This window comes from Anomaloglossus baeobatrachus, chromosome 9 (genome assembly GCF_048569485.1).
Source record: "Anomaloglossus baeobatrachus isolate aAnoBae1 chromosome 9, aAnoBae1.hap1, whole genome shotgun sequence".
Classification (NCBI taxonomy): Eukaryota; Metazoa; Chordata; class Amphibia; order Anura; family Aromobatidae; genus Anomaloglossus; species Anomaloglossus baeobatrachus.
The window spans coordinates 39912087-39935007 of NC_134361.1; the positions used below are offsets into that span (position 1 = coordinate 39912087).

The following is a 22921-nucleotide window of genomic DNA, read 5'->3' on the forward strand; positions in this document are numbered from 1 at the left end:
GCAGACTTGGATCCACGCAGCTCCTGGACGATTCTAGCCATGGAAGCAACAGTGTCTGTCAGGGCATCAAGCCTTTGATGGAGAGCCTCATTAGTGATGGGCTCCAGGTGGTTAGCAGCAGCCGCTGACATGGCCGATGTCACCGGCACTACTGGCTGCTGGGGTGCCGCTGTAAGGTGTTGAACAGAGTCTATATCCTGCGGCTCCTCTCCTGCTGGAGGCGGATGGCTCTATCCTTTAGCTGGGCAAATGTTAGTCCTGGATCCTGGATCACCATCATGCTCAGTTGTCCCCGGTGGGAAGGGGATGAGAGTCCATCCAGGAATTGGTCTATCAGCAGCTTATCTGCTTCAGGGGCTAAGGCAGGTTCTGCTAATTTAAGTGCTCTGAGCCCCTCCTGCAAGTTTAAGGCAAAGTCTCTTGCACTCTCTCTAGGTTTTTGCTTGCATCCAAAGAACCTTATTTTAGCCCGACTGCCAGCAGTGGATTCAAAAGCTGCTTTTAGTCCAGCTATTATATGCTCTACAGTGTCCTTTGCATCGTCCGGCCAGGATGTAGCCTCCCGCTGGGCATTGCCAGTTAACTGTCCCATAAGCATACCAACACGCTGGGCTTCTGTCAGGGGGTACATGCTGTAGTAGATTTTTAGCTTTCCGATAAAGTCATTAAGTGTGTTGGGCTCACCTGAGTACTGCGGCAGCCACACTGCACCCGGGGTGTACGGCATCAGGAACGGCATGATAGGTGCCGCTGCACCGCCGGGTACAACAGCGTCTCCCTGCTGCGACATCTTTGCACCCCCTTAGTTAATTTCACCAGTCTTCTTGACAGCAAGCCTGGGACACTTTTCTGCGTTTTCGTTCGGGTCGCAGCACCGAGCGCAACTCCTCTGCAAGCGGTGGGCGGAGTCTTAGTTTAGGCGCGATGTTTTCCCGCGCGTAGCAGCTAATGGCGCGATTAAAGATGGCGCCTGGAAAATTTTACCAATGATGTTTTTGGATTTTTCCAGGTATCTTTGCAAAGTTTAAAGTCCGTTCTTTGTTGCAACAATTCACAGAGCAAGTCTTTTATGCGATGCAATAAGTCTTTACAGGCACACGTCACCCGGGTTGCAGCCGGGTCCAGTCCGCATCCTGTTCGTGACGCCAAAGTTATGTCGCCAGGGGTTAAGGGGATACCCAGAACCGGGCCAAGGGGTCGCTTCTGGAAAGGGGATCACGGTGTCGTGACCCGGTCTGTGCTCCCTGGTTCCACAATAAAAAGGCGGGGTTATGTTCGTGACGCCACCCGTGGAATGTGATCAGAGATGACTACCGCTGCTGCAGAACCTCCGGGGGTGATGGAAGGCAGCTTGAGATGGGACGGCTCCCCACGGGTAGAGCCTTTTTCCCGGGGCAGTGTGTTAGTTTATGGGGGGAGTGCAGGACACAAGCACAATAAACAGGCAGACTCACGGTTTTGCAGTTTCTTTGTCTTTTACTGATGATGGTATTCAGCAGAGTACTGTCCACGGAGTTTGTTAAAGGTTCAGGGTTTCTCCCACCCAGCCGGGCCGTTTTGGCTTCCTTGCCTGCACTGTGTGTCTGTGGCTCTGCTGCTGTGTGAACTAGGCAGCCGGCTCTGCTCTGCTCCTAGGTACCGACCTGACAGGCAACTCGAGTCCTTCCTAGTATGTTCCTGAACTCTCCTATGTTGCTTGTGTCTGTGGTACAGATAGAGAATGTGGAATCCTCACTTCTCTGGTGTTAACTGTACAGTATGTAACCTGCAGTCTCGGATCCAGCATCCGTTCTGTGTGCTCCACTGGGGTGAGCTCTGCAATGCTCTGCCTCCCAGGAATGTTCCTCTGTGTACTCTGTCTCCTTCCCTCAGACCCTCAGCTAGGCCTGGAATTGGTCAGTGGATCCTGAGGTGAGCTAAAGCCAGCTTCCAACCTGTAGATCCTTTCTCCTCACTTCTCTGCACTGAACCGAGCTGCAGCTCCACTGAACTGCACTCTCTGCACAAACAAACAAACTGAAAACTACTGACCATTTCTCCTTCCCACCAGAATATACAGGGAAGCAGCTTGGTCTCCCCCTCCTGGCCAGGAGGTCTTGGTGTTGTGTGTGGGGAGTTAACCCTTTGTGTTGTTACTGTGGCAACCCTGGGGTGCCACAACAGAACCTCTAGTCTTGGCCTCAATCGGTTAATTAACCAGCTCCAGTTGATTCTGGCTTCAATGTCCGAGTACCCCGTCTTTGTGCTTCGGTTTCCGGGTCGGTTCCCCGTGTCGGTATCGGCGGGCTACAACCCTGGCCCGGTCCCCCTTGGTTCCACCGAGCCAACAGCAACAGTGAGAATCCAGTCCAGAGGCCTATGTAACGTTGCACCCTGCAACGTGGGGGTTCCACTCCCTTGCAGCGGTGTGAGGTAGCTTCAGCAACACACGTACACAGTCTCTTCATAGAAAGTCTCGCAGTTTATTTAACAACACTCAGTATAAACTGCCCTCACACGTAAACAATAAGTCCATACTGGAAGTTTTAGCAACTTCCCCACTCCATGGCTCCTGCCAGCATACCGCTCTAGCCAAGGTTCCTTCCAGCACCCAGGGCCCTCTGCAGACCCCTGTCTGTCTCTCCTCCAGGAGAGACTCAGTCCTACAGCCCTGGCCTGGCTTGGCTGCACTCACCTCAGACTCAATATCAGAGCCTTGTGTTCAGCCTCCACGCAGGCTGAAACACCCAGAGCTCCCGGGTCTGCTCCCGCTTGTTTCCAGTACACACACACACGGGACGTCTGGAGCTAGTCTCTATCTAGACTGCCCCAAACACACACTCAGAGCTCCCTGCTCTCACTTGTTTCCAGTCCACACACTGGACGTTTGGAGCTAGTCTCTATCTAGACTGCCCCAAACACACACTCCATGCAGAACTCTCAACTCTGCTCTCACTCTCTCCCAGCATACACGCTGGAAGTCTAGAGCTAGTCTTTAACTAGACTGCCCTAGACACACTCCATCCAGGTTCTGAGACTGGATTGCTTTAACCCCTCGAGCTACACCCACAGGTGGAGGTCTGTGATTCTCAGCCCTGCACAGCACCTTGGGATTATTAAAGGGAACCTGACCCTTATGTGCAGCAAGAATCCTTTGTGGACTACAAGTCCCATAGCAACCTCTTCCGTTTAGATATCGCAGGTACCTTCTCCACTGTGACATATAGCGACCATTTACCACATTGGTGGTCGCTACCTCACACCGTGCACAGTCGGGGTACCTGGACCCTAGAGCAAGGACAGCTTCACTCACCTTACTAATTGACCAGCCGGGGACAAGATTTCAGGTCTTGTTTCACAGGAGGCCCAGACAGAGCGAGACGAAAGCCCAATGAGGGGGATAGGGCTCCGCAATTGCCTGCTAAGATCCAACGGGTCAGTTCTCGCAGGCTACAACTCCCAACACACATTATCACCGAGAGTGGACGTCCCCATTTCAAGCGGAGTAGTCAAAATCAAAGACACAAACACTAAGTGCAGGAGGAAGGGACCCCTGTTTGCTGTATTAAGGTGTGGGATCCGAACACACCCGCCGGAGGTCACCGGTCACTGGCAATTTGGTTTACCATCTGGACTCTGTGTGAAGTTATTCAGGAACTGTGAGTACACCAACACCATCTGGTCCAACCCTGCAGATTGCGCTCCGCAGCACCATCCCACCTGCATTGGGGCCCCGGGACAACACCTCCCCTACCCGTGGAGGAGATAACATCCAGCTGCCCCACTCCACCGGTCCCGGGCATCACTCCCAGTGGCAGCGGCGGTGTCACCAACAATCATCGCACACCACGGGTGGCGTCACTGACTAAACCCTCCCTATGTAATAAACCCCCCTTTTCACTTGCGGGCGACAGATGGGTGCTCAGGCCCGGGTCCGGTTTCTCCTCGAGCCACCGCCACGACCCCGGATCCGAGCATCTCGAGCAGTCCCTTGCCTTGGTCTGTCCCCTGGACGCAACAACTACTTCTACAAGCAGTATTACCGGCTTTACCCTGTTGATTTTTGGTCCTGAGGAAGAGATTCCATACCTCGAAAAGCGTAGACCTATGGAATAAAATTATTATTTAATCAACAATTTTACATCTTTTATGGTGAATGTGTCGCGGGCGGCGGGGCGCTGCGCTCGCTAATGCTCGGGTCCGGCGCTGCTGCGGCTGCTGCTCGGTGGCTCGAGCGGTGGGCCTGATCCGGGGACTCGAGCGGCGCTCCTCGCCCGTGAGTGACAAGGGTGGTTGGTTTGGGGGATTTAGTCCGTGACGCCACCCACGGGTCGTGGTGAATGGTGACGGGAATCCCAGGAGCGATGGTAGGGAGCAGCTGGGATGTTGTTTTCTCCCTCCGTGGGTAGGGGTCGGTGGTCCCAGTCCCCGGTGGTGCGACGGGGAGGCAGGGTAGGTGAGGTGCAGGGTTGCAGGGACAGCGAGGCGCGGTGCCGGATGGCACAAGTGTACTCACTCAGCAAGAGATGCACAAAGTCTCCGGTAAACCAAACGGCTGGATGGATGGGTCCCGCAGCCGGCTGCAGTGTCTCTCCCCGGACAGGTGATGGCGGCTGTCTTTCCCTGCACCTTTATGTAGTGTTTTGACTACGATGGGTTCCCAACGGTAGTCCGCTCCCCGGTGTATGGATACCGGAGGAGCCCGTTTGCCTGCAGGCGCTGGCTCTTGGGTCTCTAGCCGTTGGCGGTGGCTGTATACCCTCACGGTGCGGACGGTTGCCTTCTAACGGGTCTTTGGCTGTTAGGAAACCCCTGGGGTTCCTGTTACTCTCAGATTTGACTGTTGACGGCGACTCCAAGCCTAGTCGGGGTCCGATGGCCTTTCCTGTGTGTGCTGGCTTCACTCTGCTCCCTGGTCGGTATCGGCAGGCCACCGCCCGACCCCGGTCCTACGGTTCCGCGTCGATCCACCACTCCTGCAGACGGCCACCACCGTCTGCCAACCTTGTTGTCAGTGCCTGGGCCACCAACCCAGACACTCTCCACTTCACTCCTCTCACTTCAACCTCCTCAACTCAACTGGTCTCACTGCTTTTCCCACCTCCAGGCCTGTGAACTCCTCAGTAGGTGGGGCTAACCGCCTGGCTCCGCCCCACCTGGTGTGGACATCAGACCCTGGGGGGAGGCAACAAGGGTTTTGTGTTTGGCTAATGTTACTGTCCAGGGGATGGGTGTGTGTGTGTGTGTTACCTGTGACGACCTAACTAGTCCAGAGCGCCACAAATGCGCGGTGTTAACCCCTTCTCCTCTCCTGCTTTGAAGACTCTATATAATATATAGGAATAGATTACTCTGTGTGCAATGACTCTATATAATATATAGAAATAGATCCCTCTGTGTGTAATGACTCTATATAATATATAGAAATATATCCCTCTGTGTAATGACTATATAATATATAGAAATAGATCCCTCTGTGTGTAATGACTATATAATATATAGAAATAGATCTCTCTGTGTGTAATGACTTTATATAATATATAGAAATAGACCTCTCTGTGTGTAATGACTCTATATAATATATAGGAATAGAGCCCTCTGTGTGTAATGACTCTATATAATATATAGGAATAGATTCCGCTGTGTATAATGACTCTATATTATAGGAATAGATCCCTCTGTGTGTAATGACTCTATATAATATATAGGAATAGATTCCGCTGTGTGTAATGACTCTATATAATATATTGGAATAGATCACTCTGTGTGTAATGACTCAATATAATATATAGAAATAGATCCCTCTGTGTAATGACTATATAATATATAGAAATAGATCCCTCTGTGTGTAATGACTATATAATATATAGAAATAGTTCCCTCTGTGTGTAATGACTCTATATAATATATAGGAATAGAGCCCTCTGTGTGTAATGACTCTATATAATATATAGGAATAGATTCCGCTGTGTGTAATGACTCTATATTATAGGAATAGATCCCTCTGTGTGTAATGACTCTATATAATATATAGGAATAGATTCCGCTGTGTGTAATGACTCTATATTATAGGAATAGATCCCTCTGTGTGTAATGACTATATAATATATAGAAATAGATCCCTCTGTGTGTAATGATGCTATATAATATATAGAAATAGATCCCTCTGTGTGTAATGATGCTATATAATATATAGAAATAGATCCCTCTGTGTGTAATGATGCTATATAATATATAGAAATTGATCCCTCTGTGTGTAATGACTATATAATATATAGAAATAGATCTTTGTGTTTAATGACTTTATATAATATATAGAAATAGATCCCTCTGTGTGTAATGGCTCTATATAATATATAAGAATAGATCCCGCTGTGTGTAGTGACTATATAAGTTATGTTTCCCTTTTTGTATTGAATTACTGAAATAACTTAACCTTTTGATGATATTCTAATTTATTGAGATGCACCTGTACATCACGTTTGCAGCAGGTCATAACAGCCAGCTTGTTGATAATAGTAATAGTAGTAATAAAAGTGGCATTTTGAGCTGAATTTGGAGAAGTTCGTAAAGTTTGCTAATAAACCTAATTTGCAATGGGGTATAATAAGTTTGCTTGCTATTGAAAGAAGGAAAATAAAAGCTTAATGTATTACAGGACAAAATAATCCATGTATAAAAGTTGTTAATAAGTTAAAATCAAGCCTAGAGCGACCTGACCATGTTGTCTCCGCCTCGTCGTGCCTCCAGTATTCCTTGCTAGGATTTTTGGCAGGTGAGGTATTAGTAGTAGATGTAGGATCTAGGTCTGTGAACATGGACATCACATTAACAGGGATCCTGATCCTCATATGCATTATCATCTACTCCTCATGGGACACCTTTTACAGAAAACGTAACCTACCTCCTGGTCCTACACCCCTGCCTCTCGTAGGAACGTTGCTGCACATTCGGAGAGGGGAGCTGGTTAATTCTCTCATGAAGGTCCGTTGACTTTATCTACTATCGAAAGAAATAGTTTAGATTTATTATATACACATTTTGGAATCATGTGGATGTGTAACTTGTTTTTCAGCTCTGGTCTCAGTATGGAGCAGTATATACCCTTTACTTTGGTTCTCGGCGAGTGGTTGTTATCTGTGGGTACAACGCAATGAAGGAGGCACTTATTGATCAAGGTGAAGTATTTGGTGCACGAGGACACATGCCTATAATGGAGAAGTATGTCCAGGGTTACGGTAAGCAAAACATTTAAACACTATTCTATATTTAGGAAAATTAAGGACAACAAGGATAATAATCTATACAAAATTATCATAGTAGACATCTATTGATTTCCAATCGTAGAACATAAACAGGAACCCCAAGTAGAAGCCTCAGTGTTGAGCATAGATGTATAGGTTATTGGCAGAACTCTTTATCATTTTAGGATGGGCCAACATATTACTTTCCTAAAAGGTAACTAAACTTTAAATAAAACTTTGATATTTTTTAGCCACATATCAGTAGTTTAGATCTGTAAGAGATCTGAGACCACATTAATTGTCTAAATGAGGAGGCAAAAGCAATGAGTGGCTCCTCAGAGCTTGAGCAGAGTGGTAAACCAAACCATATCTTTTTTGTGGATTTTCTTACCCTTTAAGGATGAATCTAAAGGAAGCCATATTTTTTTTAATATGGAAGTAGAGGTATGGTTTTATAGATATTTTTTCACCCCATCCACTCAAAACATGGAGTGACCAGATGTCCGAAGTGGCCTCTAGCTGGCTTCTCCTCGCGCCCTCTCCAGTTGATTAACATGGCTATCCCAATGTCTACACATATGAGAGACCTATGAATACACTGGAGTGGGGCATCTAGAGGCCAGATTGTGATGGGCGGCTGTGATAGGCAACATGAATAAAGTGACAGGTTCTCTTTAAGGAGTAAGAACTACTCTATATTTTTACTGTTACATTATGGAATTGGCCAAAAAAATCTGCTCATCTGTACCTACTGGTGAAGAAATTGGTTAATGTGTAACACAATGTCCAACAGAGTAAACAGAGTCAAGACTATATCTGGGATCACCGCCATGGGAAAAGGAGAACCAAGTTCACAGATTCACATGCTAGCAGAACAAGATACGTTACAGCAAATGTCAGAAATATTTGTGTCTGGTGTCCAAGACAAACGCATATGCTATTGTAAGTTGTGGACATCTAAGGAGCTTCATCTGGTTTGTGTGTTAAATATTGTTCCTTACAAATGATACCTGTTTTGTAGTAATGCAAAGAGCCAGTGCTGAGAAGTCAAGCTTAAAAGCCACATGCAGATTAGCCTGCAAGTGCAATCAGAGCATATCAATATGTGACGCCCTGGAAAAACCAGGTAGCCACACAATAAGCCCCCGCATAACACCTTCCCTCACCTACGTCACATACAGCCGACCTGAAACCCTAGTCCCCCCCTCTTAGGGCAAGACAGGCACAGCAGTGGGTGGGACTAGGCGGTTAGGGAACGCCCACCTAGGGGTCTAGACAGCCCGGGGCGGGAAAGCAAACAGTCTAGTCTAGTCTAGTCTAGTCTAGTCTGTAGTTCAAGTTGAGAGGAGTGTGGACTGGAGCTAGGTGTAGCTCCAGCGGAGGAGAAGTTCAAGTTGAACGGTGCCAGGGTCGGAGCCCTGGTACCTTGGCTAGGTGGCAGACGGTGGTCTCCGTCAGCAGGAGACGGGAAGATGGCTCAGCAGATCCGAGGAGGACCAGAGCAGGGTTGAAAGCCGCCGGTACCGACACTGGAGACCTGACCGGAAACCGTGCACAGAGGGGGTACTCACACCCTGAAGCCAGGACTGGAACCAACGGCCTAGCTAATCAACCAATTGAGGGCAGGATTATAGGTCCTGTCCCAACCAAAGTCTTAAAAGCAGACAACCACCCACAGAGAGGGATAAGGCGACCGCAAGGGCCCATAGATCCCACGGGTCAGCGTCAGCGGGCACGGCTCCTCAGGCACACAGAAAGCAGGGAGCGGACTCCCGTGTTCCATACCGGGAACTCTAAAAACACGACCACAACTAGTGCAGAGGAGAAGACGGTGACCATCAGTCTGGGTGGGGGACCAGAGTACAACCAGCCACAGCGGCCGGCCACCAGCACCTTGGTTTACCAAAGGACTCGTGTGATTCTTTTACTTGTGAGTAACCAACCATCCCCTGGTCCAGCCGGGCGCGCAAGCCCCTGCCATCGCCATACCCTGCACAGAGAAACTGGGCCCCAGGGCAACCATCCCTACCTACAGAGGGGTTGACATCCGACTGTCATTACATCTCCCCCGGGTATCCCACCACAGCAGCAGTGGTGTCCCACTTCACCACACACCGTGGGTGGCATCACGAACCAAATACGGTCAAAGCTGTACAACAACGTTCCCCTTTTCATTCGGCGTGTCCGTGTGACCCCCGGGTCCGGAGTATCCCTTGAGCCACGCAGCGGGTCCGGATCCGAGCAGCGCTGCCTGCTGGCACGGGGCGGCACAAATATACAGACACACCTCTTAACTATTTCTATGAGGCTTCAAAGCCCAATTTCCGAGCGCTGGTACTTTGGATCTCTATAAGACAGATGACATTTTTATTATTGTGCTAAGACATGTAGAGTGACATATGGCGGTAGTTGTGGGCAAGGGATTGACGCTGGACACCCCGACACCCTACATGAAATTCCTGGTCCTGGCTGGGTGCGATAACTTTGGCCATATGGGCTGGAAACCCATGTAGGCCACATACTGCCATTGGTGTCAGTTGGCCAAGAGTGGATGACGACTCACATACACAAGACCACTTTAAACCACAACTTTTTACTTGATGGTTCATTGTTGCTCACAACTTTACACTCCAGATGGAGGGCACATATCTTCCAGTACATTACATTTTCACTTTGCATTAACAAACACAGTTCAACTTGCCTCTGGGTTGCATCCGATCTAATTGGGTCAGTGAGTCCCAATGCAACCCAGTTCAGCATTACAGTGCTCACCATGGCAGTCACTTTCCATTCCTGCAGTCTTATATCCAGTCTCCCCATGTTCTCATTACGACTGGAGTAAAGCTTAGCACACCGGATGCCTAGTAGTACACCACTGGTTTGATTGACTATGTCACACACCAGTAGAAGTTAACCCAGTACCTTGACAGCTAAGCGACATGGCCACTGGAGTCTTGCATCAGTAAAAGTCAACCAGTACCCTGCTGGTTTAGAGGCCTGAATATTAGGATTCCGTTCTCCAGCTTCCACAGTCTGAGGGCCTATCTGTTCGTGGATCGCTGTCATGTTACAATGCTGTTCACAACCTTCTAATATAAATACTATACCTTTGACATTTATTATACACTACACTGGCTGAGCGAATTCCAGGGTGAAGAATGTAGGTCTTTCTTGTGGCTCAGAACTCCTCATGCCAGCAAGTAAAGGTGCTACGTTCACAACAAAAACAAAGGGAGAGGTCACTCAGACTTCTTTGGTCATCCACAGCCAACAACAAAGAGTCCCAAATTTGCCATCCCTCAGGGATTTCAGCAACTATCCCTGTCAAGGGTGCAACAGGCACAACAAGAATCTTCAGTCATCTCCTTATTTACTCTTGTTCCTTTTAAAGTGCCCAGCCATGTTACTAGGAACCACCTGCGGCAAGGAACGGTATTGGCATCACTAGAATGTTGGGCAAGTAAGAGATCTGAGACCTGCGATTGGCTTGACCAATAAACAAAGACCATGGGGTTTGGGGCCACCAGGTCCCAAATATTCTTGCGAGCAATTAGAGATGTCTCCTGTCCCATGTCCAATGCAACTTCTTCGCCTCAATCACAGTCGGGATGTTCCCATTGCTGGGTTCCTTGACTCCCAGTCTTTTTTCTGGCTGTCTTCCAGAAATCAAGGGTTCCAGCAATGTCACTGTGTGATTAGCTAGTAGCTGAGCCTGGGCACCTCCAGATGCTTGGCTCATTGGCGGGACAAAAATACAACTGGAACTATGACCTACATAAAATTATTTGAACATGGGTTCTAGGAACTGACTGGCTCCAGCTACCCTGACCAGAGATGGCCCCTGGAGAATTGTGCTGACGTAGGGTCCTGTCTCTGTGGATGGAGCATTTTCAACTCCCTACTGGGAAGAGTATCCTGAGTCTTGGTCCCACTCACAGCCTCCAAGGAAGTGCTTTCATTTTCCATTTTCACTTTTCTCTCCAACTTCTCTTCACAAAATGGTGCCGACAGCTCACTCCTTGGTGGCCATTTGTTTGGCTCCACCTCAAATAGGATGGGGTATCTTCTGGTTCACCCTTCTGTTTCCACCAGGTGTCCACCCATTCCATGCTATGACACTGTGATGGGCAAATCTTCTTCTTTGTCCGATGGTGCAGACAATGATCATCATGGGCTGGCATCTCCAGGCGTGGGATTTCTGTTGATGGGCATAGCCTCTCGAGGGCTGGCCAGATATTCATGCCCTTCTGCTCTGTCGCTGCCTACAAAAGGTGGGGTCTTCTTTGAGAACTGTGCCATCATCCATCATCTTAAAGTTGATGCTCAGCGCTATCTTGAACTTCACAGTCGTAGCCATCTTCAACATGGCCCTTGCCTTTCTTGCAACACTCAGATCTTCTGTTGGCAAAGCTTCATCCTGCAGACAGTTGTCGCGGGCGGAGGAGGGGACGCCGCGCTCTCCCTCTGCTGCTCGGGTCCGGCTGCCGCGGCTGCTGCGGCCTGCTGCTGCTCGGTGGCTCGAGCGGTGAGCCGGATCCCGGGGACTCTAGCGGCGCTCCTCACCCGTGAGTGAAAGGGGGTTGTTGGGTGTGGGGATGGTTTATTGTCCGTGACGCCACCCACGGTTGTTGTGATTTGTTGGCACCACCACTGCTCTGTATGGGGATCCCGGGAAGGATGGTATGGAGCAGCCAGTTGTTGTGTTGCCCCTCCGTGGGTAGGGGTTGGTGATCCCGGGGCCCAGTGATGAGGTGGGAGATGCAGGGCTTGGTGGGCGCAGGGACGCGGGGGCAGCGCTGTGCCTTGCGGCACGATGGTACTCACTCAGCCAGAAATCAGGACACAGTTCTTAGTAAAACACTCGGCTGGATGGACGGGTACCCACAGACGGCTGTGGTTGTTGTTTCTCCCCTGACCCAGTTTGGTGATGTAAGTCCTTTCTTCCACTTCCGTGCACCCTTCTCCTGCACTCCGGCTTCCAGCTGGCTCCCCGATTCAGTACCGGGGGGCCACTGCCCAGCCCCGGCTACCTGCGGTTCCACCAGCTGTCTCCCCGGCTCCCTGCAGACGGCACCTAGCGTCTGCCGGACTCTCTGTACGAGGCCCTAGGCTCCAACCTAGGCCCCTGGCTATGTCTGCCTCTCTGCAGACCTTCTCTCTTCCTCTCCTAGGACTTGACTGGGCTTGTTTCCTGCCTCAGGCCAGCTCACTCCAGGGTGGGCGTTCCCATCTCCTGACTCCGCCCACCTGGTGTGTCAGTCTGAGCCCGAGGCAGAAAGCAGGTCACTTTGGGGATGTCTGCTGTGAACTGCTGGGGGTGGGGGTGTGTGTTGTTACCTGTGTCCCATGGCTTGTCCAGGGCGACACACTATGATAAGTGTAGAGTGGAATATGGCGATAGTAGTGGGCGAAGGATTGACTTCGGGTACCTGGCATGCTACATGAAATACCTGTTCCTGGCTGAGTGTGTGGACTACGGCCGTGTGGGCTGGGAACCCATGTTTGCTGCATACTGCCAATGGTGTTGGCTGGTCAGGAGCGTATGATGACTCATGCACAAGGAGACCAATGGTAACCTCATATAGCCAACATTGCAACATAAGGTTCTCTGTAAACTTACTAGGATTGCTATCAATCATATACTGTATTTCCTAAAAAATCCATTTGACCTTCCTGCAAGAATAAGTTTTACTAATTGCTTTCTATTATCTATCCATCTATCTATGTAATCTATCTATCTATTCAGATTTAGGGGTACTTTGCACTCTGCCACATCGCTAGCCGATGATAGCAATGCCGAGCGCAATAGTACCCGCCCCGTCGCACATGCAATATCTTGTGATAGCTGCCGTAGCGAACATTATCGCTATGGCAGCTTCACACGCACTTACCTGCCCTGTGACGTCACAGCGACGTCACAATAGAAGTGGCCAATAGAAGCGGAGGGGCGTAGATGAGCGGTACGTAAACATCCCGCCCACCTCCTTCCTTCCGCATAGCAGTGGAGGCAGGTAAGGAGATGTTCCTCGCTCCTGCGGCTTCACACACAGTGATGTGTGCTTCCGCAGGAACGAGGAACAACATCGTATCTCCTATTGGTGCGACATTATGTATATGATCGACACTACACAGATCACCGATTTCGGGCGCTTTTGCTATCGTTTATCGGCGCATCTAGGCTTTACACGTTGCGACGTCGTTACTGGCGCCGGATGTGGGTCACTTTCGATTTGACCCCGACGATATCGCAGTAGCGATGTTGCAACGTGCGAAGTCCCCCTTAGAGATTATAAATTCTTTTGAAATTTCAATTTTCCACATTCAATAAATATTTTCCCAAAATTTGTTTCACAATAAATCGATGTCCTGTGAGTCATATTACTGCAAAGTCTCCAGTTACCTGTGTGTTATGCATCCACATGTGAATGTTACCATGCATGGGAAACAGACTGATTTTTTTTTTTAGACGTCATCCTAGCTGCTTCCGTTTTTTCCCCCATTTTTTTTTCCCTGAAGCAGGTACCCTAGCTGAATTTTTTTTTTACCCATTGACCCTTAGCAATGGAATAGTTGAAAATGGATGAAACTCAGACCAAACTTTGCATAATCAAAAATTCCCTAAATAAGATGTCATAAATGCTATAAATATTTCAAAAATCCTCTCGAGAAAAAGTAACAAGCAAGATGCCATTCACAAGAGTTAAAAAATCATTAAACATAGAAATTTAAAAGCATATATTTTATTTAGAAAATTTTTAAAAAATAATTTAAACAAATTTCCTATTATAGTTACTGGGAACAACGTGCTTATAAAGACATGGTAACTCCAAAAAGCAGGAACGGATAGGATTATTATATAAAGGACCACTGAAGGCAATAGATAGCTATATAGTAAGCTATACAGTGTGTCCACCCATATCCTGCCACCGTCATTAACTTGAGAACAGCGGCAGCTATAGGCATGGAAGTGGTGTCTAGGTATAGTAAAGTAACCATGCGCTACGCAATGAAACCCCCTATAGCGCCCCCTGGTGGAAAACAACGGAGTTAGCATTTTTATCTCGAAAACGGAACGAGATAGAGAAAAAAAGGGAATTACAAAGTTGTAGGGCATCATCAATTCAATATGAATCGACACCTTGCATACAGAAATGCTATGATTAGAACGTGTAAAACTCACAAGGCTGCGGACGTGAAGCGATACCTCATGGAAACCTTCCTACAAGTCATTGGGTATGGTGGCTGTGTGGAGTGGCCTCCACTCACCACACCTGACCCCATTGAACTTCTTTCTGTGAGGTCACATCAAACAGCAGGTGTATGCGACCCCTCCACCAACATTGCAGGACCTACGACGACGTATCACAGATGCGTGTGCAAACGTGTCACCTGCCATATTGCACAGCGTGCAGCAAGATACAGTATGCTGTGCAGAGTCCAGATGTGCATTGCAGCTGACGGTGGCCACTTTGAGCATCAAAGTTAAATGAGCGCCATATGCGTGACTAGCATTCAATGTTTTAGGGGAGTCATGGGTTTCATATCATAGCATTTCTGTATGCAAGGTGTCGATTCGTATTGAATTGATGATGCCCTACAATTTTTCAATTCCCTTTTTTATCTATTTCATTCCGTTTTCGAGATAAAAATGCTAACTCGTTTGTTTTCCACCAGGTGGCGCTATAGGTGGTTTCATTGTGTAGCGCATTACTACTTTACTATACCTAGACACCACTTCTATGCCTATAGCTGCCGCCGTTTTCAAGTTAATGGCGGTGGACAGGATATGGGTGGACACTATATATAAGTAGTTAGATGCAAACAACAAAAAACTGAAGGAATAGAAAAAATAAATAGATATCAATAAAGTGCTTGTCTGAGAAAGTGCATATATGTTCAAATAATACTTATTTATACAGTATATTTTCAAATGAACAAACTCATGCCTTAAATAACAGGCATCAATAAGATAACATTTATATGTATAGCAGTTGTTTGTAAAATGCTCGGTTAAATGGCACCAGCATGAGTGCTACACCCGAATTCACTCAGTGAAGCAATGTAACAGGACAGTAAATACCTTATGCAGGGTCTGTAAAGTCCGTCCACCTTCCTCCCGACGCGCTTTTCGTCACTTATCTGACTTCCTCAGGGGTTGTTAGTACGAGAATGAGTCACTTTGAAGCACACAGTCTGTCTTTAGTTTGTCATCCATTTTACATGGATAACAATAAACTTTAATAGATATCTCTGATCCATAAAATGGATGAAAAAAGGACATGCCGTGAGTCTCACAGATCAGAAAAAAACAGATCAGTTTTTAAAACTGATGGGTGTATGGATTGATGAAACTCTATAGGTCAGTGTGCTGTCAGAGAAAAAAAATGACAACATCTGGACATGTTACACAATTGTGTAAAAGAAGCCTAAATAGGGGCTTTACACGCAACGATGTCGCTAACGAGATGTCGTTGGGATTACGGAATTCGTGACGCACATCCGGCCTTGTTAACGACGTCGTTGCGTGTGACACGTACGAGCAACCGCTAACGATGCAAAATACTCACCAAATCATTGATTGTTGATACGTCATCCACTTCTCAAATATCGTTGCTGATTTTGGTCGCAGGTTGTTCGTCGTTCCTGAGGCAGCACACATCTCTACTTGTGACACCCCAGGAACAACGAACAACACCGTACCTGCGTACTCCGGCAACGAGGTGGGCGTGACTTTCATGCGGCTGCTCTCCGCCCCTCTGCTTCTATTGGACGCCTGCCGTGTGACGTCACTGTGACGCTGCACAAACTGCCCCCTTAGAAAAGAGGCTGTTTGCCGGCCACAGCAACGTTGTTAGGAAGGTAAGTATGTGTGACGGGTACCAGCGATTTTGTCCACCACAGGCAGCGATTTGCCCGTTATGCAAACGACGGGGGTGGGTGCTTTCACGAACGATATCGCTAGCGATATCTCTGTGTGTAAAGCAGCCTTAAGACTCATAGGTCTGCTTGGATTGTATCGTATCGTTTCAAGCTCATTAACACACATACAGTCTTCGTAATATTCGAATGACATAACCATAGCAGCACATAACCCGGTAATAACAAACCGCTCATTTGTGATAAGGCAGACTATTCTGGTAAGAACACAATCTTAAGCTGATGGTGTCTCTGTCAGAGGTAACGCTGCTGTGACTGAGGCATGTTATGTGCAAAATATTCATAATATCCTCTCCTTCATCTGCACTAATACATTTGCTAAAGGCAAATGAGAACAATTATGACCTGTATTTGGTAGTACTGCTACTCTGGCAGCAGGTGCCAGTGATGGAGGTGTTGCTTCAGTTGCTGCTAGAGACTCTCATATTTTTAGGATGGTATGGTTTTTCTATACTTTTACATTAACTCATCTATTGACATTGTCACTTTTACTATACATTTTGTACACTATCAATAAAGGGGTTGTCCTATCTTACAAAAAAAGTCGTCAGTCACTCACTGTGACTATAAAAGAACTGTACAACTGTAACAAAAGATGTAAATGCATAACATAATACATAAAATGATTATATAAAATAAACAGATTACACACTCCTCAACATTGAAATTGCAATAGCAAAAAGGTAAAAAGGTGGAATTATAGACACCCCAGGATCAATAGAAATAAGCAAATCATCAACATCCACTGCTGGCAGCTCCCTGTGCAATTGCCAACCAATGACATGCCAGATGTGCTCAATGTATTCAGACCCCTTTGTTTCATTGCAGCCATGTGGTAAATTCAAAAAAGTTCATTTTTTTTCTCATTAATGTACACTCTGCACCCCATCTATACAGAAGAAACAGAAATGTGGAAAATTTTGCAAATTTATTAAACAACAAAAACTGAAATATCACATGGTCATAAGTATTCAAACGCTTTGCTCAAACACTCATATTTAAGTCAAATGCTGTCCATTTCCTTGTGATCCTCCTTGAGATGGTTCTACTCCTTCATTGGAGTCCAGATGTGTTTAATTAAACTGATAGGACTTGATTTGGAAATGCGCACACCTGTCCATATAAGACCTCACAGCTCACAGTGCATGCCAGACCAAATGAGAATCATGAGGTCAAAGGAACTGCCCAAGGAGCTCAGAGACAGAATTGTAGCAAGGCACAGATCTGGCCAAGGTTACAAACAAATTTCTGCAGTACTCAAGGTTTCTAAGAGCACAGTGGCCTTCATAATCCTTAAATGGAAGACGTTTGGGACCACCAGAACTCTTCTTAGACCTGGTCGTCCAGCCAAACTCAGCAATCGTGGAAGAAGAGCCTTGGTGAGAGAGGTAAAGAAGAACCCCAAGATCACTGTGGCTGAGCTCCAGAGATGTAGTAGGAAGATGGGAGAAAGTTCCACAAAGTCAACTATCACTGCAGCCCTCTATCATTCGGGCCTTTATGGCAGAGTGGCCCAATGGAAGCCTCTCCTCAGTGCAAGACATATGAAAGCCCACATAGAGTTTGCAAAGGACACATGAAGGACACCCAGACTATGAGAAATAAGATTTTCTGATCTGATGAGATGAAAGTAGAACTTGTTGGTGATAATTCTAGGTGGTATGTGTGGAGAAAACCAGGCACTGTTCATCACCTGCCCAATACAATCCCAACAGTGAAACATGGTGGTGGCAGCAGCATCATGCTTTGGGGGTGTTTTTCAGCTGGAGGAACAGGACGACTGGCTGCAATTGAAGGAAAGATGAATGCAACCAAGTACAGAGATATCCTGGAAGAAAACCTCTTCTAGAGTGCTTTGGACCTCAGACTTGGCTGAAGGTTACCCTTTCAAAAAGACAATGACCCTAAGCACACAGCTAAAATACCAATGGAATGGTTTCAGAACAACTCTGTGACCATTCTTTAGGCCTGAAAGGATCTGAATACTTATGACCATGCGATATTTCAGTTTTTCTTGTTTAATAAATTTGCAAAAATTTCTAAATTTCTGCTTTTTATCGTCAAGATTGGGGATGGGGTGCAGAGTGTACATTAATGAGAAAACAAATGACCTTTTTTGAATTTACCAAATAGCTGCAATGAAACAAAGAGTGAAAAATTTAAAGGGGTATGAATACTTTCCGTACCCATTCTAATTCTGGAGACGCTACAGACCATGGTAGCACATTTAGGACATGCAGGCTGCTCAAAGTAGTATGAACAACAAGTGTCCTTGCATTGTCATGCTAAAAAACGGCTTCTTGGACATTTTGGAGAAATGGCCACACCACTGGTTCAATGACCAAGTAAACATAAGTTACTCTGCCATACAAATTGTGCTCCACTGGGAACCACTGATCTGTGATTGTCAAGGTACTGACTACCGGTATACAAGGTATGACAATCCATAACCTGTCATAGCTGTATTGCATGATGGGGAAGTGTGGCGCCCCTTAGGCTTCAGTCGCCACAGGGTACTGCATCTTTTTTAAGAAGTAGTTTTCATCAAGGGTAATGAGAGGTTAATTGCTGGTGCTTCTCACATTCACACACAAAACACAGTTAGGTATCTTCCCACTGGGAGGATAGCCTGGAGTATATAGGGAGGTGGCCATCACAAAGCATGGGACTTTCCCAGTCACTAGGACAACCACCTGGGGGGTGGGCACCACTTGGGGAAAAGGGAAGGAGCATTTTCTCAATTAGCCAGTCAACTTCGGGCACAGCTTGGGATGAGAGACACACCTGGGACCTCGATCCAATCTTCTTTTACCTCACACTTCTGGGAGCGCCATAGGACCCGCGGCTTGGAGCAGACAGCTCGGCCCGGATTCTCTACAGCTACACGGGATTCCAGGGTCTGCAGAGAGTGCAAGAAACACCCACCGCCCGTTCCACATTCCCCATGCACCGGGATTGGGGCGACCCCAACCAGAAAGGACTCACTGTGGAAACACCGGCGGTAACCTCGAATTACTCGGGATCGTCTGGGGCCCATCACGGTGATGACCGTCATCTCCCAGGTAAACCAAGACTGTGAGTAAAGAAACCTTGAACACGCAGAGACTATGTCTGCCTGTCCTTGCCGGTGCCGTTGCCCTGTGTTTTGGCGCCCACCATCACTACTCCCCCATCATCCTCCCCGGGGCCCGCTCCACCTGTGGGGAGCAGAAACACCTTAGCTGCTACTATCATCCGCCCCAAAGGACAGCAACCGTAGCGGCGGCTATTCCCTGGCCGCATACCGCAGGTGGTGTCACGAGACAAACTATCCCCATCAGCCATTATCCTCCGTGGACACCTCGAAGTCACGAAACTGGGCAGAGCCACCCGTGACATCCCTTGACCCTCACCAGCCTGGTGATGAGTATTATCCCCCAACCCCCTGGGGTGGTCCATAAGCCTGTACAAACAGAGTCCAGGGGCGGACTTGTCACTGCTGAAACATGTGCAGCAGCACAGGGGCCCCAGAGTTAAGGGATCCCACTTCCACCTCCAAATCAGTTAGAATTTTGCATTATGATGACCTATTAGACTGCAAAGGACCCATATATTGTACTTGTACAGGGTCACTTTTCTGTCTACCAGTGTCCACCAGTGCATGGGTGCATGGGTCTTACTCTACAGCTGTACCCTTGGAGAGGACTGTAGCTTCTAAAGACAAAATTTGGCAATTTAGTAATTTTTGCATATAATCAAGAAAAAAACAAAAGCAAATACCATTTATTGTTTATATTCGTGTCAATCTTGTAGCAGATACTCTGATCTGTTCTTTTGTAGGCATAAATCTGAGCAATGGCGAAAGATGGAGACTCCTCCGGACATTTGCTGTGAAGACATTGAAGAGCTTTGGATTTGGGAAGAAAAGTATTGAGTCCAAAATTCAAACAGAAGCACAATGCCTTGTGGAAGAATTTAGGAATTCTAATGGTAAGATGGGCACACATACCAAAATTTAGAACACACAATTCGGGAAATTTAAGTCCTGCCCCCCAGGAACGCCTTCTAAATAAAGTTTGGGATTTGTTTTGTTAAACACTGCTCCTTTTGCAGTCCTTGGATTGTCCTTGCAAAATGGGGATTGTTGTCAGCTTTGCAAGATGTAGTGCAGAAATATATATCTAGACTTGATTTCACGTAGAAATATGGTGGACAACAGGACCTCCTACTGAAAAGAATATGAATATTACAAGTTTAATGACTACATACAGCAGGTGAAATAAGTATCATTGGAATCAGTATGCTTTGCAACAATAAGGTTGCAAAGGTCTTGAGACAGCTCACTGGTTTTACCCTTCATGAGATGTTTCTTGTGTGGCAACTTGGTAATGGGACACCTTTTTATCATCAAATGAACCAGCTGATATTATTTCTCACTAAATGGCAGAATTGCTTTCTAATCACTGATAGATCTCAGTTGGTGTCATGACCTTCTGTGGCTTTTTGCACCTCTCTTTCTTCATGAGTTCAATACTTTTTCCCTGTGTCATGCTTAATTTATATATATCAGTTTGATTTTTTTGCTTGTGCGGATTGGATTAATACCAACATTTGGTGAGAAATTCATGTCAATAACACCTTTAGAAATAATTTACTTGGAAAATTGGTGACCTGTTCAATATTCATTTCACCCACTGTAAAAGCACTAAGGGCATAGACTGAATATTTTTAGAAAGGATGAGATGTAACAGAGTTAATTTTGTTATATAATTCTGTAGGACTGATTATGTACCGCCCCGCGGCCTCGGCTGCGACCGCCGAGCCGCTCGGGTCCGTGCTCGCGTTGTACGGCTGGTGGCTCGAGCCTCTCACGGACCCGGGGGTCATGTCGCTACGCGCGGGGGATGTGGGTATTTGGTTTTTAGGATGGTTATTCGTGATGCCACCCATGGGTTGTGGTGAAGGTGGGCACCACCGCTGCTGATGATGGTGGGGGCTCCCGGGTGGTGGTGTTGTGGCGCAGCTAGGTGTTGACCCCTCCGTGGGTAGCGGGTGTGAGTCCCGGGGCCCGCTGGGGTGCTACAGGGGCGCAGGACGCAGGGCTGCGGTGCGGTGCCGGATGGCACTGGTGTACTCACGATTAAACCACACAGAGTCACTGGTAAACCAAACGGAGGTGTGAACGGGGTCCGCAGCCGGCTGCAGCTTCCTAGTCAGGTTGGCAGTGTCCGCCTTTCTCCTGCACCTATGTTGTAGTTTGACCACTGTGCCTGAGCACTGGTGGTCCGCTCCCCGGCGTGTACATGTCATAGGAGCACCTTTGCCCGCAGGCACTGTCCGTTGTATCTCTGGTCTTTACAGTGGCTACTATCCGGACGGGTTGGGCTGTTGCCTTCTATCGGGACTTTGGTGGGAATGAACCCTTGAGGTCCAGACCGCAATCAGTTAATTCGATTATGGCATATGGTATATGTGGTGGCATATAGCCTAGTTCGGGGTCTGAGTACCCTGCCTGGTGCTCCGGTATCCAGTTAGCTTCCCGGTTCGGTTCCGGCGGGCCACTACCCTGTCCCGGTTCCTACGGTTCCGCAGTTCATATTCCCGGTCTCCTGCAGGCGGTCACTGCCATCTGCCTGCCTGACTGTCTTGGGGGTCCTAGGCTCCAACCCAGGCCCCGAGCAGAACTGTACTTCATTACGCTCCACTCCACTGTACTGTACTGACTGTTTTCTGTTTTCCCTGCCTCAGACCAGCAGACTCCTTGGAGGGCGTGTCTTTCCGCCTGACTCCGCCCACCTGGTGTGCCTGTCTGACTCTGAGGGAGGCAATCAGGTCTATGTGGTTAACTGGTGGTACCTTTCTAGTGTAGGGGGTGTATGTGGTGAATGTAGTAACCTGTGACCCCTGGGGTCCAGGGCGTCACAATTAGATTGTACACTTTGATCGCACTCTTAACAAGGGGTAAATTTAGGGACACTTTAGGCACAGAACCCAAAAAAGTCCATAAAAAGGTTATAAAAATATAACCCAAATAAAGACTATAAAATTAAATATGAACAAGATGTGATAAAAAAAATGATACTTTATTAAACAAAAATAACTATTAAAAACATATATCACGCAAGGCAATTAAAAACATAATGACGAAGGAACAGTAACTGATGACTGGAAAGGTACAGTGGGGGAAAGAGTATTTAGTCAGCCCCCAATTGTGCAAGTTCTCCCACTTATAAAGATGAGGTTGGCCTGTAATTGACATCATAGGTGACCACAACTATGAGAGACAAAATGAGAAAATAAATCCAGAAAATCACCGCGTCTGATTTGACAAGAAAGTTTTTGCAAATTATGGTGGAAAATAAGTATTTAGTCAATAACAAAAGTTCTTCTCAATATTTTGTTCTATATCCTTTGTTGGCAATGACAGAGGTTAAGCGTTTTCTGTAAGTCTTCACAAGGTTGGCACACACTGTTGGTGGTATGTTGGCCCATTCCTCCATGCAGATCACCTCTAGAGCAGTGATGTTTTGGGCCTGTCGCTGAGCAACACGGACTTTCAACTCCCTCTAAAGGTTTTCTATGGGGTTGAGATCTGGAGACTGGCTAGGCCACTTCAGAACCTTCATATGTTTCTTACGAAGCCACTCCTTTGTTGTCCTGGCGGTGTGCTTGGGATCATTATCATGCTGAAAGACCCAGCCATGTTTCATCTTTTATGACTTTGCTGATGGAAGGGGTTTGCACTCAAAATCTCACGATACATAGCCCCATTCATTCTGTCA

The 22921-nt window shown here is 47.2% G+C and overlaps 1 protein-coding gene across 1 annotated transcript in view; it reads left to right on the forward strand.

Annotated features, from left to right (window-relative positions):
* The first annotated feature begins 6749 nt into the window (after window positions 1–6749).
* The window catches only part of LOC142251095 (cytochrome P450 2G1-like), a 31968-nt gene continuing 15796 nt past the window's right edge, over window positions 6750–22921 (forward strand). The window contains exons 1-3 of the mRNA XM_075323608.1: window positions 6750–6963; window positions 7055–7217; window positions 19980–20129. Coding sequence (XP_075179723.1) covers window positions 6796–6963; window positions 7055–7217; window positions 19980–20129 — 481 coding nt within the window. The 5' untranslated portion in view covers window positions 6750–6795. The remainder of the gene's footprint in view (window positions 6964–7054; window positions 7218–19979; window positions 20130–22921) is intronic.